Source organism: Carassius gibelio, chromosome A18, assembly GCF_023724105.1.
Source record: "Carassius gibelio isolate Cgi1373 ecotype wild population from Czech Republic chromosome A18, carGib1.2-hapl.c, whole genome shotgun sequence".
NCBI lineage: Eukaryota > Metazoa > Chordata > Actinopteri > Cypriniformes > Cyprinidae > Carassius > Carassius gibelio.
The window spans coordinates 23,922,470-23,940,218 of NC_068388.1; the positions used below are offsets into that span (position 1 = coordinate 23,922,470).

A 17,749-nucleotide genomic window follows, 5' to 3' on the forward strand; every position below is an offset into this window, starting at 1 on the left:
GGTTGAAAAATTCAATTTGCAAATTGATTAGTCTAACCCTTAACTGCTCCCCAGGTGCCACAGGAAAAAAGGCTCCTACTGCTCTGGGTGTGTGTTCATGGTATATGTGTGTGTGTGTGTGTGTGTGTGTGTGTTTACTACTTTCTGCTGTGTGTGTGCACTTGGATTGTATGACAATTAAAAGCCTTGAGTGGTGTGGTGCTGATTGGACATAAGAATCACTGACAATATTTCTACTTGTATAAATAAATAAATAAATAAATAATTGAGCGTATGTTGATTATTGTATTATTAGCTACAAAGACATATATATTTGGCTACTCTGCGATCTGGACTTTGAATTTTGAGTAAATGTTGAAAAGTTATTTCACTGAATTGCATTATGTAAATACCAGCATTATATTGGACACCACGGCCTGCAGATATCCATATTGGCTATATTTCTTCAAATGTTTGGGGTTGGTAAGAGTATTTTTTTTCTTTCTTTTTAAGAAATTAATAATTTTCTTCAGCAAGTATGCATTAAATTGTTACAAAAGACTTCAATGTAAATGTTATTGAAGTTTCGGATCTTAAAACTCCCTCATACAGCTTAACTGTTAACATGGATATATTTACTTCTTCACAACATGACTCAGGTGATCAATAACAGCACATATGCTGGATTGCACCAGTCCTCCATTTTTACTGAAGGCTCTCCTATGAAAGCAATGGTGATGAAAAACTTCCAAGACAACAACAAAATAGTGCACTTGCAAAAAAAAAAAAAAAAAAAAAAAAAAAAAAAAAACAAAGATTTGGGCAACTTCAACTCCCTTTTTCTCTATGTCTAAGTCTCTCATCCCATTGCTCTGTATTTTGGACACACTGTGCTTGAGGGACCATGGTGGATTATTTTTAGAGCTGTATAGGTTTATCAGTGGTAGCCAATGAGAGGTGAGTTATTGTCACACTGTCACACCAGTTCAGTGTCAGAGTAAGGCAGGGACGGACTGGGACTAAAAAACGGCCCTGGACATTGACTAGGCCTGGCCCAAAGCAATCGGCGTGTGTAAACTCGACAACAACAACAATAACGCCTGGCATGAGTGTCACAAGACTTTAATTGTGGCTCATGATACTATATCATCCAAATTATAGCAATAGCACTGATGTTGACTAGATGTTGAGCTGGAGTGGGTGTCTTTCTCTGCTCTTGGTCTAAGCTCAACCAGAATAAACAACGATGGAATGGATTTTTTTTTTTTTAAACAGGTTTTATTCCAAGATGGCAAGGAATAGTTTATATAATATGCTGTTATAACATTATATTTTACAATATATTCCATGCTGTCTTAAAATGAATTTGTTACTTAATAATCTTAATTTATGCAGTTATTAATTAATTAATCTTACTGCACAGATAATAATACCACATCTAAATGAAAATACACCATTACAAATGTAACTTCTGTATTCAAAATCTTCAAAGTTTGTAATCATTAACTGTAATGTTACCAACATTTTTTAAAAGTAAAAGCACAACATATTTCTTAATATTAGCTACTGCATGTGACATTTTACAGCTAAAATGATGAAGTTTAGCTGTTTTAACTACTGTGATCATTAAAAATGTAGCAACCTGAAAATCACTTCTTAACATCATCTCTAGCAAGTACCTCTCTTTCTCCTCTCATGTTCCATACTTGGATCTGGATCTGCCTGTGGAACCAGCTCATCTTTCTGTTCCTCATCATCACTGATGGCATGCTGTTGTCTGGCTCACTTCTTCACTGCTGCTAATATTTAACTGCGAGGTGCTGATGCTGGAAAATATTGCTACATATTTCAGTTAGTTTGGGAAATTTAGCGGCTTCAGTATCTAAATTCCGCTTTTTTTTTCTCTCGCCTTCTCAGCCCCGCCCTTTTCTTTGTGTATTTTATTTTATTTTTTTTTACCCCCGGCTGCGTTATGCATATTGTTTGTTTGTTTCTATGCTTCTTCTATTTAACGTTAACGTAATTTCTTCCTACTCTTCCACTTCTTATTCTTACTTGGCGGCCACGGCCAGTGCAGCTGGCCTACAACTTAAATGTGTATTACTGCCACCTACAGTACTGGAGTGTAAAACAGATTAGCGGGGGAAAAAAAACAGGTGATGACTGCGTGCGTGGCTGGTGGTGGGCCGGCCCACCGGCCGTCTTGGAGTACCGGCCATTCTGTGATTCTCCAGGTCACACGGATGGCCAGTCTGCCCCTGGAGTGAGGATGTGTGGTGGTATGCGGTAATCCCACCTTCTGTAAAACACACACACACACACACACACACACACACACATACACAAACTGCTCTCTTTCTCTCTCTCTCGCTCTCTAATCCTTATAAAAAAAAACCTGCATGGAATTGTGTACACAGCTGAGTAGGCTAAAGGTGGATTAACAACAACATTTATCATTCTGCTAAACATCCAATCAGTGGCAGAACTCATTAACACACTCTGACCACATAAGGTATGAGATCAGACAGCAGATTTGTGAAAGAACAATGTGATAGTGACGGACAGGACGAGTGAAAGATGAGGAAGCATCTGTGGCCTTTGGATCAGCTGTGTCTGTGTGGCATTTCCACATCAGTAGGAGCTACAGCGATGGACTCAATGATCCCAGTTCAATGAAATGACACTATAACCGGAATTCAATAGAACTTGTGCTAAAGACTCAAATTTCTATTAATTCTGTTAGGAATTTTAACTTTTGAATATTTTTTTTTGTTTGTTTTTTTAAAGATCTACCTTTAGATTTTTGCCTGGCAGATGATAAAACAGCAAAAAAAAAAAAAAAGAAGAAGAAAAAAATAAATAAGTAATAATAATAATCATTTTATTATTATTATTATTTTTATTTTTTTTTATTTTTTTTTTGCTGTTTTTTCATCTGCCAGGCAAAAATCAAAACTTAGATCTTAAAAAAAAAGAAAAAAAAAAAGAAAACTATATTTGTATATATATATATATATATATATATATATATATATATATATATATATATATATTTATTTATATCTCCAAATCTGTCAATATTAGATATTGATATAGATTGCCATTTAAATGTCAAAATCAGAAAGTCTTCAGTTCACCAAAGCTACAATAAAAGAGTAATGCTGTGAAATATTATTACAATTTCACATTACTGTTAACTAAATTAAACTGGTAACTAAAATGTAATTTATTTCTGAGATTCAAATCTAAATTTTCACCATCATTACTCCAGTCTTCAGTGTCACATGATCCTTCAGAAATCATTCTAATGTGCTGCTCAAGAAACATTTCTTATTATCAGTGTTGAAAATGGCTGTGCTGCTTCATATTTTTGTGGAAAGTGCCATATATGTTTTTCAGTATTCTATTCATAGAAAGGTCAAAAGAACAGCATTTATTTAAATTACAACTTTTGATAAAGATAATTAATCTATTTACTGTTAATTATCTATTTACACTTTTGGTCAATTTAATGCATCCTTGATAACTGATTTTGCTTTCCCATCTTTGTTTCCTGTTTGTTTCCAGACATACTGCATTTTAAATCTCAGTCATCTGTGATGTGTTCTCGGTGTGTGAATCAGTCCTCCTACTCCATGCGTCAGCGCTCTCCAACTCTCATACAATGTTGCATTCATTTAATTAACATTCACAAGGTTAACATGACTGTTGTATAGAAACATGAACTTTTTATGCTTCGTCTAACACACAAACATATGCTTTCTTACACTTACACACACACACACACACACACATTTATGAGACTGAAATTATCTACATCAAGCAGAACATAAAATCTGTATAAAAATGTGATCAGAAACTTAGACGAGACAGAATTTCCCAAATACAGAGGAAGGAACAGGAATAATGCATGTGAATTCAACTGCCACTAATTTTTGTCTGTCAACTACAATAAATTATATAAAAAATAAAACATCAAATATCCACGAAAACTCTCACTTTGTCAGTTAAAATATATCTAAAAGGATTATGGGACTCAAATAAGTGTTTCTTGACAGCACGGTGAGTTTCCATAAAGACTAATGGCCCCGAAAGTTCAGGTGTAACAGGCCCCATGACGACCACTTCAAGGCCTCGAGCAGGGGCCGATTACATTATGTGTGTGTTAAGATGTTAATCTGAGGTGACTTTTGTCTCTCACTCATCAGTGATAATGGACACACACGCTGGAGGATCTATGACGTTGTGTTTTCTGTGATTATAATGTGTGACAGGTACATCATGAGTGTGTGTTTGACCTGATCATACTGCACTGAATGAGCGTGGTCAATCATGCACAATGTGCCCTCTGGTGGTGCTCATGGGTAACAAAAGAAATGGGAACTTGTGGACGAAAAGTTAAATAATGAAATAATAAATCAATAGGTCTTATGCTAGCAAGTGTGTGCTGTAGTTGAGGTGATATGAATTGTCACATGCAGTCATATTATTTTTTCAATGGTTAGTACTGAAAGCTGGATAGTTATTTCAGTTCTATTGAATCTAATGCATACTTGTTAAATACAAAGTATCACTTCTAACCTGTGCCCAGCAACTATAGTTAACCCCTTACTAGTCACCCCCCATTTTTCGGCATGGAGACAGAAATGACATACCCCCCCAAAAAAGGTTTCTGCTTAGATACATAATAAACATTTGTTCACAAAGCTGACACTTCAAAGTTTACTGTTCAACAATCAGAATCACTCAGACTGTTATGATAATAGAGATATATAAGCTCAAACAGAAAAACAACAATAGAAATATTAAAAACATATTTTTTTAAATGTATTAAAAAAAATGTTGATGTAGGATATGAGTTTAGAAACACAATGTAGCTAACGCCACAAGTCTACAAATGCTTCATTTGAAATTTCATAATATAATCAGTAAAACTGTGAATTTTATGTGTGTTTTTAGAGAATGCTATTCTGAATGAATTATGGAACGTGTCATCTCTGTAAGATCTCACATGTAAACTCTCCTGTATGCCTTGTCTGTGTTTTTGTCTCTGAAAACTCCCCCATTCATGTTTCTATTGTTCTCACCAAACGAGTCTTTCACACCTCCGCCAGGTACGACACATTATCCGCATTATTCTTTTATCATTATTCTTTTGTTTTTATTCCACCTTTACCAGCCTTTTTTTTTTTTGTGGTATTTTAATGTTTACAAAGCAACAAAGCAGCAATCTCACTTCAGTCTATACATTTAGCCCTTATTTATCAAAAGTCTTACTATAAAAATACAACAAAACATTTTCTTTCGACCTTACATGAATTATTGTGACAGAAATGCATTATGAAGAAGAAATGCACCTGCTATTAGTAGCATTAGAGCTAATGTTAGCATCAAGCTACATCAGGCAATTTATGAAATTATTAGTACACTTTTACTCAAAACTCACTTTTAACCCCGATCCAGTGTTTGTAATAACTTCCTTTTGTGATCAGGGGTGGAATTAAGTCGTTTACTGTTGTAAAATTATGCTATTTATAGCCTTTTTCATCGCTGCACAAGTTAGCATTTCAGATGTACATTTTTTTATATTTTCTATAAAAATGGCCCAGATCTCAAGAAAATCTCATACCAAGCTTTACTATCGTACTGCAGGTTTATTATTCAGAGATTTTGTGGTAATACTATTATAATTATTCCATTATGGACTGTCCCTGTAAAAATAAATAAATAAATGAGACATGATTGAACGGATGGATGGATGGATAGACAGATGTATAGATAGATATTATTTTGTTATACTTTAACATGATTTAAAAAAAAAAAAAAAAAAGAAGTATAATCAAGTAAACTTCAGGATGTGTGCATATTGAAATATCAGTAACAATATTAAATGTGATTTATTACAAATTACAAAAAGACTAGTGTGAACCAATAGTAAAAAAAAAAAAAAAAAAAAAACATTCACGGCCTGCGTTAACGTGAAACTCTTATCGGGCGATAAAAAAAAATATCGCCGTTAATCTATTTCTTAAAGTTGGGTTGGGAGTTGGGTGTATACTAAGCAAGCTATGATGACTTTCACCTTGAGATTTTATATAACCGACTGACTGAGGCCAGCCTAAAAAGATGCTCAGGACAGTTGATGGGCCACTGCTGCGCATCGTCACGAAAGCTTATCTTTTTCACATGTTTTTACGCCTTACCGCTTGTCGATTTAAACATTAAAGCATCCAAAAACAAGACACGGAAAAGCTGAACAGAGTAGCTGGTTACTCGCGCGCTGTGTTCGGTGCGCATGAGAGAGAGCAGCGTATCTTTTTTTCTTATTTTTGCTCTTGTGCCGACAAATACATACAAAATATGTCAAAATATCCACCTTGGAAATTATGCTCGAAAAAACTGTCAGTTATTTCTTAAGTGAAAGTAAACAGTTGAGGAAAAAAATGGGATGTGTATTATATTGGATGCGTTCATGGTCTCTTAAAGTGACCGCGCCTAATTTAGCTACTGGCTGCTGTAATGTTAATCCAACAAAATGAAAATGAAAATCACTCAGTGCTCTTGACTGAATTACTTTGTAGTTTTAACAGTCAAACCAAAAATTATTCAGACACCAGATATATTTTTTGTCTGAATAAATGTAGGTTTGATTGTATATTTCATTTTTACATTGAAGACTATCCAGTGCTATTTTACATTTAATTATTTGGTTTCTGTACCTTGACACCTACAAACTTGAAAAAAACTTAAACATTGTGTAAATAACACAAATAAATAAAAATAAACAAACATACAAATTAAACAATTTCAAACAGGGCCCACTTTTTCAAGCACTTTGTGATGCATTTTGGAAACAGGAGATGAGCCCCTTTTCTAATGCACCACCTAGCTTGATAAACCCCTTTTCAAAGACTTACTGTTTGCCAATTTTATTTGGGTAACACACATATTCTGAATGCCTTCGGCAGAATTTGAATGAGCCATTTTAATCTAGATTAATTTCAAGATCACAGTGAGATTAATCTAGATTTAAAAAAAAAAAAAAATCTATGCCCATCACTAATAAATAAATAAATAAATAAATAAATAAATAAATAAATAAATAAATAAATAAATAAAATATAATATAATATAATAAATGTATTTCCTATACTAAGTAAAGCTCAAATCTATTTACATATTTACTGACATATCATCTAGACATACTGGTATAAAAATTATAATTAAACTTTATTTGGAGTACAACTTGTGCACATTTCTTAATATTAAGCCTAAAAAAAAGTGTTTTAATGCCACTATTAATAACGACTGCATGATCTTTGATCTTTGAATAATATCGGCCCTCAACTGCAAGATATTTAAAGTGTACCTGAAGAATTCTTGCAATAGTTCCACTTAAAATACACTTCAGTGTCTCTTTAGTTGGACTTCAGCACTACTTCCGCACAATTAAAGTGCATTAAGTGAAAAAGAAATGTCCCAATTAAGCAGACTTTAAGTGTACCTGCTAAGTATAATAAAAGTACAAACAGGGTCTTTTTTATTAAGTAAATAAATATGTAAATGTATTTGCAGTACATTTAGTATGAAATGAGGATGAGGTTCATAAATCTCCCACAGTCCTCAGCTCTGAGCTGCTGCAGGTCATTACTGGGGCTGTGAGCAATCGTCACCAGAGAGAGAGTCAGTCTTCAGCTCTAACAAATGACCCAATTGAGAACCACAACGTCCTGGAAATCCCTAAATGACAGAAAACATAAATCTAGGCAGAGAGAAGCAGCGATTAGGCACTCACACACACCCCTCTTCAAAACACCTGCTGTACACAGAAATTTGGTGTAGGATTTACTCTGAAACCATTTTCACAAATAATTACAAAGAACCAACTAGCAACACATTAGATGAGAACAATACAACTATTTCTAACACAACCTGCTAAATCTGAGAATGCTTGCATATCTACACTGTAAAAAATGATTTTTGAAGTCGTAAATAAGTCTAGAGTATGTTCTAGCAATTTTTAGTTATTCAAAGAGCCCAAGAAAGCTTTAGTTTTCTTCAGTTCTCAGTTCTCACACTGATCTGAAGAGCCCACAATCCAGAAATTTTCTGCAGAGGTTTCCTTCCTCACATGTAGCAGGTTAACCATCACATATATATGTATGACACCAATCATTTCAAATCCACGCTTACCTAAACACATGATCTCTCCTTCATATCTTCATGGACTCATAGATGCCTTCATTTTTAAATGTAAGAAGATCATGCAATATAATCTACAGACCATGATCAAACGAAAAGTCTGATTCCATCTAACACTCACTCACCTACTCGTAGAGCAAAGCAGTTTGATAAAACAACGAAGAACCTCCACGATTCCACTGAAAAGAAGCACTGAAGAAGGTGTATACAGTACTTTGTTTCTCTCAGTTTAGGAATCCCTCTCTCGTTTCTCATAAATACAGCGGCTGCTGTAGAGTGCTGGGTTCAGCTGTGCTGTAGATGTAAGGAGGAGAGAGGCTGAGGGTGACAGGGTTATGGAAATGCCAGAACCGCTGCGGCTGTGAGTAATCTGAGGCTAATTCTGGCCACAGCTGGGAGACACCATGATGGAGGGATTTGCACTCCTCCACTGCTCTGCCTCTTCAGCTACAGAAGGACTCAGAAAGCCTGCAGCTGATGTCCTCATCCGGAGTCACACACTTCACCTGGACTGACCCTCCATATGCACAACACTCATCTGCTTCCTTTCATACAGAGCTCACACATTCGTATTCCAGAGACAGCGGTCTGAGGTCATATTGAGACTGGTGGCTAAACAGTTGACGGTAGCCATTGAGTTGCATATTATGAAAAAAAAAATAAAAAAAACTATGCAAGTCAATGGTTACCGTCAACTTTTGATTTACCAACATTTAAAAAAAAATTACAGAATTTTCATTTTTGGGTGAACTATCGCTTTAAACTGCCATTATTTTAACCACATTTAAACGTTAAAGGTCACTCATATGCAGTCTGGGTGTGAAACACCAATTCATTTAATCATTTTCTAGGTAAAACAATTGTGATAATCACAGATACACTATTGTATGTTAAAAAAAGAGCCAAAAATGAGGAGGTCAGCTGCATGTAAATAACTATGTGAAACTCCAGAGAGCCGTCCTTTGCAGAGAGCCAAAGGCTCAGTTAAATCTTGTATTGACATGAAACAATGAGTTAAAGCCACACTTTTACACAGCACCCATTGTGGCAGGTTTTACAAATCCACAGGCAGCCAATGACATGAAACAAAAGAGATGGGCTGTGCCTCTTGTCACTGGTTAAACTGATATGCGGTGGTGGTCAGACAACAGTCTTGACCACTCAGAACAGAGCAAAACACCAGGACAAACGGCCAGCCTCCATTCAGCATCAGCACAGAAGATCTGACCTCCCAAACAAAGGATGCTTCGTCACAACAAAACCAACGCAATGCTTCTTGTGCTGCTTTTTTTTTTTAGGAGCGTGACAACCAAAAATAGAAATCCACAATCTAATGCATTTAACACAAGGAATATCACGTTGCCATAAAACTCAATGCAACACAGTCTCATTGCCACTGTGAAAGGGAATTTAGACTAACTAAAGTTTCAAAAACTTCATTTTAAAAGGATAATTCACCCACGAATGGAAATTCAGTCATCATGTACTCTTCCCTCAAGTTATTCCAAATCTGTTCATTGTGCACAAATAATAAAAAAAAAAAAATATTTACCTGATGGTAGCCGATTAGCCATTCCATAGTACAGGGGAATAATACTATGGGAGTCAATGGCTACCGGTAACCAAACAATTGATGGCAGCCATTAAATTTCATAGCATGGTAACTGGTTGGTTACCAACATTCTTCAAAATATAAAAATATCTCACACAGGTTTGGAGCGACATGAGGGTGAATAAATAACGACAGAATGTTTTTGAGTGAACTATCCCGCCTCAGGGATGTTCTTTAAACATTTGAAATTTTAAAGCAGCTTTCTATTCAGCTGTAGAGAGATCATCAGAAAAGCATCAGAATCACTCAGCACTGCTTTACAGGAGCTGATGTAGAAACACTCCAGTGAAAAGCTTTGTTCAGAAACAGATGTAAGTGCAGTTCTCACGAATCAAATGTTTTTGTGTTTTACAGAGAGTATCTGAACATTTCTAAACACAAAATATGAACAAATGCAACCGTACTGACACAGCATCAGTTCTGCGGACTCAAAACAAGATCTAATCTGCGTTTGCCTTCACTTACCTTCTGTTCCTGGACAAGCTCAGATGTTTGGTCTTTTCTATTTCTTATTTAGAGGTCAGATACAAAGATTAAGAGAGAGCGAAATGGCTGAAGCCCCAGACAGGCCGGTCTGAGCGCGGCACTCAGTTTGTTCCCAGGCTTTGTGATCGGAGCTGTTTGTCCAATAAAAAGACAAACAATGACATTCCATAGTTTGCAACTGTATTCAGGGCTCGACTTCACAAGAGTACAGCGGGGCTCTGAGATATATTGCACCTCAAACAAAACTACACTGAGGTTTGCAGAGATATGTGGATCAAGATTACTATATTAACCACACACACACACACACACACACCTACACTTGTCTGCCCCGCTGTCAAATCAACAGTTTTTATCAGTTTGAGGTGTATGGTAAACTTCTGAACAGATTTTTGTTTCAAACTTCAGTTCACCAGTTGCTTAAAGATGGTCAGAAGTTAAAATATTAAGCAAAAAAATAACTTAGTGTTTGATGCACACATTTTGTTTTCATGTGTCACGAGTCTCTGCATTTTAAACAAGGTAGTGTGTCGTTTAGTGTATGATGCTCTGTTTTTCTCTGTAACCATTTACGAAGTCAACAAGTGTATGATGCCTAGAGTCTAAAAATGGATTCCCATTTGAAAAGTCATTTAGTGTATTCTAGCCTTCAGTGTGTTTGATTATACTTATATGTTTAGTTCCTGCTCTGTCCAGAATATTGCAAACTTTATTTTTAATCACGGTGCACTCACCTGTCCTCAGGGATGAAGGGAGTCAGGAAGCGGCTGGAATCGTCCTCATGGCTGCTCTGCTGACTGCTCTGCTGACTGCTGGAAAACAGTCATATGATAAATGTCAATCAACCTGTCGTGACAGCATTAAACATCGCTCTAACTACTAACTACACTATGTTTGAGGCAGGTTTTCGAAAGAAGTCTCACCAAGGCAGCATCTATATGATCACAAACAGTAATAAAGTTAAATATTAAAATAAAATAATATTGTTTTCTGTTTCAATTTATTTTAAAATGTAATGTATTTATCTGATCAAAGCTGTATTTTCAGCATCATTCCTCCAGTCTTCAGTGTCACATGATCAGAAATAATTCAGATACACTGATCTGCAGCTCAAGAAACATTTTGGATTATTACACAAGTAATACACCTCACGTACGGTACAGTACATCATGTAAATTTTTTCCCCCGAAAAAAATAAATATATACATAATAATAACAATAATTTTGCACCGCATTGCGTTGTGTTGAAGATGTCTATAAAATTAATGTATAGCAGAAAATTACCAGTAGGCTATATATATATATATATATATATATATATATATATATATATATATATATATATATATATATATATATATATATATATATATAGCCTATATATATATATATATATATATATATATATATATATAATTTTTATTTATTTTTTACAGTGTATTTTTCAATTTTAATCTACTTGTCAAAACAAATGTCAAATATTAAATGTACTCCTTCACCTAGCAAAAATTCAACATGTTTTGTGAGAAAGTGGGACGAGCTTGAGCAAAACAGGCACTATTTTTGGAATGATACAATGTCATACCTTTTTTTTATTTATTATTATTTGGGAAACAGGAGGTTCAGAAGAACAGCATTTATTTGAAATAAAAATACTGTATGTTGTAACATTGTCTTTACTGTCTCTTTTAATCAGTTTAAATTGTCCTTGCCTGAAAGATATGAATCTCCAACTTTAGAATGGTAGAGTAGCAAAGATTTCATGCGTATAGAGTCTAAATACAAACCATTATATTCTGGAACATGTTATAAACTGGCTATAAAAGTTGTCGGTTTTAGAAGCAGTGGTTTGTTTTATGTGTTTTTTTTCTCTTTGATAAACGTGTTCCTAGGATTTCTCCACAAGAGGGCGCAGTCATACAGACACCATTAACAGCATACAATCCCAGGAATAAAAGAAACCGAGCCACATGCAGAGTTTAACAAGTAAAAACACCAGCATTGCTTTACCTGCTTTATAAAGGTTTCTGAAACCAATGCTGAACAAAAGGCATTTCTTTTCAAATTCATGCTATTAAGACTCAAAATTCAGTTTTCAAATCATTATTCAGTTCTCATCCTCATTACCTCTTCTCTGGTCACTATTAGTTTAGTATTGTTCCCTTTTCTTAAATAACAAGATTTCTCATTCACAGTAATCAGATGTGTTTCAGCCACCAATTTCAGCTTTTTTTTTTCTCTTGGTCCCAAAATTTCAGTGCATTCTTAATTTAAACTTCATCATTAAATGTACAACATGTGGATATTGTGATGCAATTTAAAGCAGTAAAAAGCAAATGAATGTCTATTCTAGTATGAAGTACAAAAGAATCCCATTGGGCATGCTGGTTCTCCTCGTTCCATCAGTTGCAGGGATTTATGAGAGACACACTCGGGTGCATGCAGGTATTTGCTTGTGATGACTAAAGGTTACACACCAACAGGAAACTCCTATCTGCAATTCAAACCAGGCAGGCATACATTTCTCATTTATGGTCAGTTGGTCTGACTGCATTTGACCCGTGTGGGTGAATCTTGTTTGCTGAAGACACTGGAGATTTAGCGTCTGTCTGAATGCAAGTTTATGTGTGGACACATGCCTGAGGGTCTGGACTTTTCTCAGAATGGGTCTTTATGTATAACTTGGCTGCTAACTAGAGTGGATGGAGGCTCAACGTGGCCTAGAACGCTTCTGAATCATTCATCACAGTTGCCTGCCTGACGCTTTGTGTGTGTTTTAACCGCTGAAACAAAACCCCAGTGCTTTCAGGCGCTGACTTCAGACTAGGAACCCGCTGGTCTACAGTGTGTTTAGTACAATCGCTTTTTTTTTTCTGAATGTTTGACAGATTCATGGTAACTATTAAGATTTTTTTTTTTAGTTTAACTTTAATGTAGAATGTCATATTTAAAAGGTTACTACAACATTCTCTTCATTAAAAACTTGCAAAACCATCTGCTCAAAGAAAGTTCTACTTCAAGAGCAGGTCAGCATGATGTAAATATAAAACAAATTCACTTTTAAATGTTTTTGCAGAAAAGATATTTTACAAATATTTTACAAACTTGTCTTTAAAAATATCCTATCTAATATATAGGTTCAGAAACAAAAGAAAAAAAGAAAAAAAATTAAATATATATATATATATATAAAAAAAAAATGGTATTCAAAAAATAAATAAAAAAATTAAAAAAACCTTGAAATATCAAACATGAACAGTTTCTTTACAGGTTTTTTATTCCACTGCATTACCTTTCCATCTTTTTTTTTCCTATGATGGATGTTTTTGACTCTTTTGCTTGAGTCTTTAGCAGCGTCTTCATCTCGCACTTCATAACCTTGAGTATTTCCCTCCATTCTATGTCTCATGTTTTTAATACCAACTCCTCTTAGGTCTAGCAATATTTATCCAACGTTAATACGGCTGGATATTTCTTAATTTAACTGTTATCATTGGCGTATTGTCAAGATATCTAATATTTGTATTCAAAGCATTTAGATAACTGATAAAATTAGGAAAGACTCCCAACCATAAAACTAATATAAAATTAAAAATGGCAAAAAGTACAAATACATGTTACAAATAATCAAAAAGAAAGCACAAACATAATTATACAATTTGATAATTTGAAATAATCTGATAATCTGATGCATTAAAGTGAGAATAAAAGACATTTATAATGTTAAAACAATGGTAAATTAAATATTTTCTATTTGACCTTTCTTTTTCATTTTCATTTAAGAATCCTGGAAAAAAAAGTTTCCATGAACATATAAAGCAGCAAAAACAGTTTTCAGTATTAATAATGATAATGAATATTTCTTGAGCAGCAAATCAGCATATCAGAATGATTCCTGAAGATCATGTGATGCTGAAGGCTCATCTTCACAGGAATAAATTACATTTTAAAACATATTCAAAAAGAAAAGTTATGTACTAATCCACAATTTTACAGTAGCTACTGTATTTTTGATCAAATAAATGCAGCCTTGGTTAGCATATGAGACTATATTCATAAACATTAAAAAATCTCACCAACCCAAAACATTGAACAGTAATGCATAGATATACAGTATCTTTTGAAATAATCTAAATAAATATAAATTCCCAGTCCATTATGCAGCTCTTCCAATCAGCTGCTCACTAAACAAGCAGAGCACTCAGTTTAAGGCTTTCCCACAGACTTTAACCTTGCATTAGGAGAACAGTTTTACACCTGCCGGGGAAAAACAACTCTTCTATCTGAAATATTAACATCCACAGACTCTCTCAGCTGGAAGGGGCACACCATGTCTTAAAATAGCACCAGAAGCTCTTATCAGAGCAAGGCAGACTGGGAAAGGTCTGGATGCATCTCGATGAGACACTGAACACACAAGCCTTGATAAGAGACCTTACTGAACCTAGAAGAGCACACGGAGATGAGCAAAGCAAGTGAGATACTGTGCTTATATTGGCTGTAAACGAACCCGAGCTTGAATGAAAAATGATCTGAACTAGCAGCTGCTAAACTTCAGGACAGACGCTTCAAAATCACTGAATTCAGCTTTTGTATCCCCACCTTTCTGCTGCATGGATAATGAATGTGCTCTTATTTGGCATCACGGCAGCTTCTGAGTTTCCTGCTGACACTTCACAGAGACAAAGTATCAGTATGGCAAACTGTTTAACGATTAATCTGCCTTCTATGTTCAACATTAAGCTACATAAACTCACCACATACTCTGTGGTTTGAAAAGTGAACGAAGAGAGATCTTGACACATTACGCTTTTATGATTTAGACAGGTTGGAAATCGCTCAGATGCTGTGGCTAAAGCACTAGAGATGATTTGCAAATGGTTTTAGCATGGTAAAGCACTGCATTCATAAATCTATGTTATCAGGCATTACAGGCAAGATGAAATGAAAATGCCATTGAAACTTTTCTCAAGGCAGTCGGTTCTCTTCAGAGATACGCTGATATACTGTAAAAACACCCTCGCCGCATTTTAACCTTGAAACGTGCGAGCTCACTTATATTTATGAAAAAAAATATCATATTCATTTAAGACCTCTTGAAATTATAATTAATGTATTATGAGTAATATATTTGCTAACAACACACCATGTGGAAAAAAGGACAACGGACATAAACAGTACAAACCTGTTATTTATGTAACACTTTGTTGGGAGAGTGTGATTTTCTCTGGTCATTTCATGAGCAAAATATGTGTAGCTTTATAGTAACTTAACGATTAATGATTACCTCTGTGCATTTGGTAGGCACTTATATCTGAAGCAGCATTTATGAAACACATTTTAGCACTTCTTCAAGCGTATCCTGGCACCAGCGTTGTACTACAGGAGCTCTCAATCAAAAGAATATACTCAACCCATTAAATCAATCTTAAAAGCTTGTAGGATTAATAAATTGCATTTTGCTTCATCAATAATTGACAGAACAGATAAAAAAATAGCATTTATTATATAACTGTACAGCTGTGTGTCTGCATTCAGTGTCTTTCAAATCACGTCTATGTCCCATCTCTAAAAATGGAATGATGATACATATATCATCATCAAAAGTGATATTACATGTCTTGATTTTAATTTTTAGAGTATTATCATATAAAATACTTCATTCTGGTAATTAACTTCTTTAGAACTCGAGGCTGATTCATCAAATCATCTAACGGCTGTATTGACAATGTGTGCTAAGCTGAATGTTTAGATTTTTTTACTTAATTTACCGTATCCTTCATGCAGTCAATTCTTTAATGTGAAGTTGTTGCTGCCAGGATGTTGCAGTCAGCCTCTATACATTCCTGTAAATCTACACTGATGAAAAATAACAGAATACTTCACAGTATGAAGCAAAACATTCATGATGATAGTAAAAACGGTGCAAGGTCAGAGCATTTTGGGTGGCTGAGATTATTATTGTGGATGATATGTGCATCACTAACAGTTTCTCACACACACACACACACACACACACACACAAAGACATTAAATATTAAATATTATAAAAACAAAAAAACAAACATGAAATTGAAATAGGAATAGGAATATTGGCTTGTGTTGATGCAGTTTTCTTCTAGCTTCAGTCTAAAGGTCAGTGAGCACAGTGCTGAGTCTCGTGTTTCCAGTGTTTAACCATATTAACATGATCTGATCTTATTATCTGGTTAATATGAAACCTTGAAGGTTTGTCTGGTGGTCTTGACTTGAACTTTGCACATATCTGCTATAATTAACAAACACCAAACAACAACACGTACATGTAACCCAATAACAGCAAAAGAAGATAACATACTATAAAATAAGATGAAAAGGTAAGATAATAAATAGCCTATCATATTAGCATCTACTGTAGATGTGGGGACAGTAAAATATAAAACTAACTTAAGAAGGGGAAAAAGTTTACATGCAGCACTGCTGAATTTCTGATACTGATTCAAAAGAAAAGTTGAATAATAAATTATATATATATATAGCCTACTGTATGAAGAGTTGCACATCTGTGACTGTGAATGCACATCAGTTGAATTCTACATTTATTGCACCAAGTTTCGCTGCACCTACACATGATGCATTAAAAAGAAAATGCTCCCATTATAATCAACGAAGCAGTCTGGACTGAAATCACACAAATGCAACACCAGTGCTATAAGACCTTCTCTACTCCACACTTTCTCTGACTCCCCTAGCTCACATTTTCTCCTTTCCTTTGAAATCGTTTGAGCTTAAAACGAACATCTCTTTCACACAGGCAACACAGACTTTCTAATTCAATTTTTCCTCTCATTGTTTCAAATGAGCCACACAATTAAATTTGTGCTGCTAAATTACATTACTGACTCTCCTATAAAGAAACATTTATTACTTTCCGTTTAGCAGTCCTGTTTTGTCCTGCAGTGTGCCGAGACCCCGGATATAAGTGCATTACTCTAGGATTCGCTTTTCTGAAGCTACAATACAGTATATAGCTGTAGAACACAGCTTGCTTATGAAGCATGATATGATATGATGCAAATCATCAAAGGTGAACAAATATTGTTTTTAATATCAAAGCCGAATCAGTTTTAGTGGCTTCTCATCATCCTAGTGTAAATTACTGTCAAAGCATCAAGAGAGGCAGAGACTCATCTACTGTAACTCCACTGTGTCTCTCTTTCCCAGCTGTAGCATTTGGGCAGGCATTAAGGGTTATTTGATTTATTAATTCATTTTCTATAAGCAGAGTTGTAATAAGGGGGATAATCTACTGTGGGCTGCTCATAATCATTAATAAACCACAAAAAAGTGACCTAGAACCACCAATGGCCAAAGCTTTATTGCATTCAGCAAGTTAATCTTTCAATTCAATAGTCAGTGTGCTCTCTGCAGCAAATTAACAAGCAAGCCATCCCAAAATAATACTACTTGCTGCCAGTAATCCCCAAATGT

General features: G+C 34.9%; 1 protein-coding gene across 8 annotated transcripts in view; it reads right to left on the reverse strand.

Annotated features, from left to right (window-relative positions):
* Positions 1–17,749, reverse strand: part of LOC127934528 (protein Aster-B) — a 125,611-nt gene that overhangs the window by 51,590 nt on the left and 56,272 nt on the right. For 7 of the 8 annotated variants that reach the window (XM_052531976.1, XM_052531968.1, XM_052531973.1 and 4 more), the window contains exon 3: positions 11,014–11,091. In XM_052531976.1, coding sequence (XP_052387936.1) covers positions 11,014–11,091 — 78 coding nt within the window. The remainder of the gene's footprint in view (positions 1–11,013; positions 11,092–17,749) is intronic. The other variant, XM_052531970.1, reaches the window with a different exon arrangement.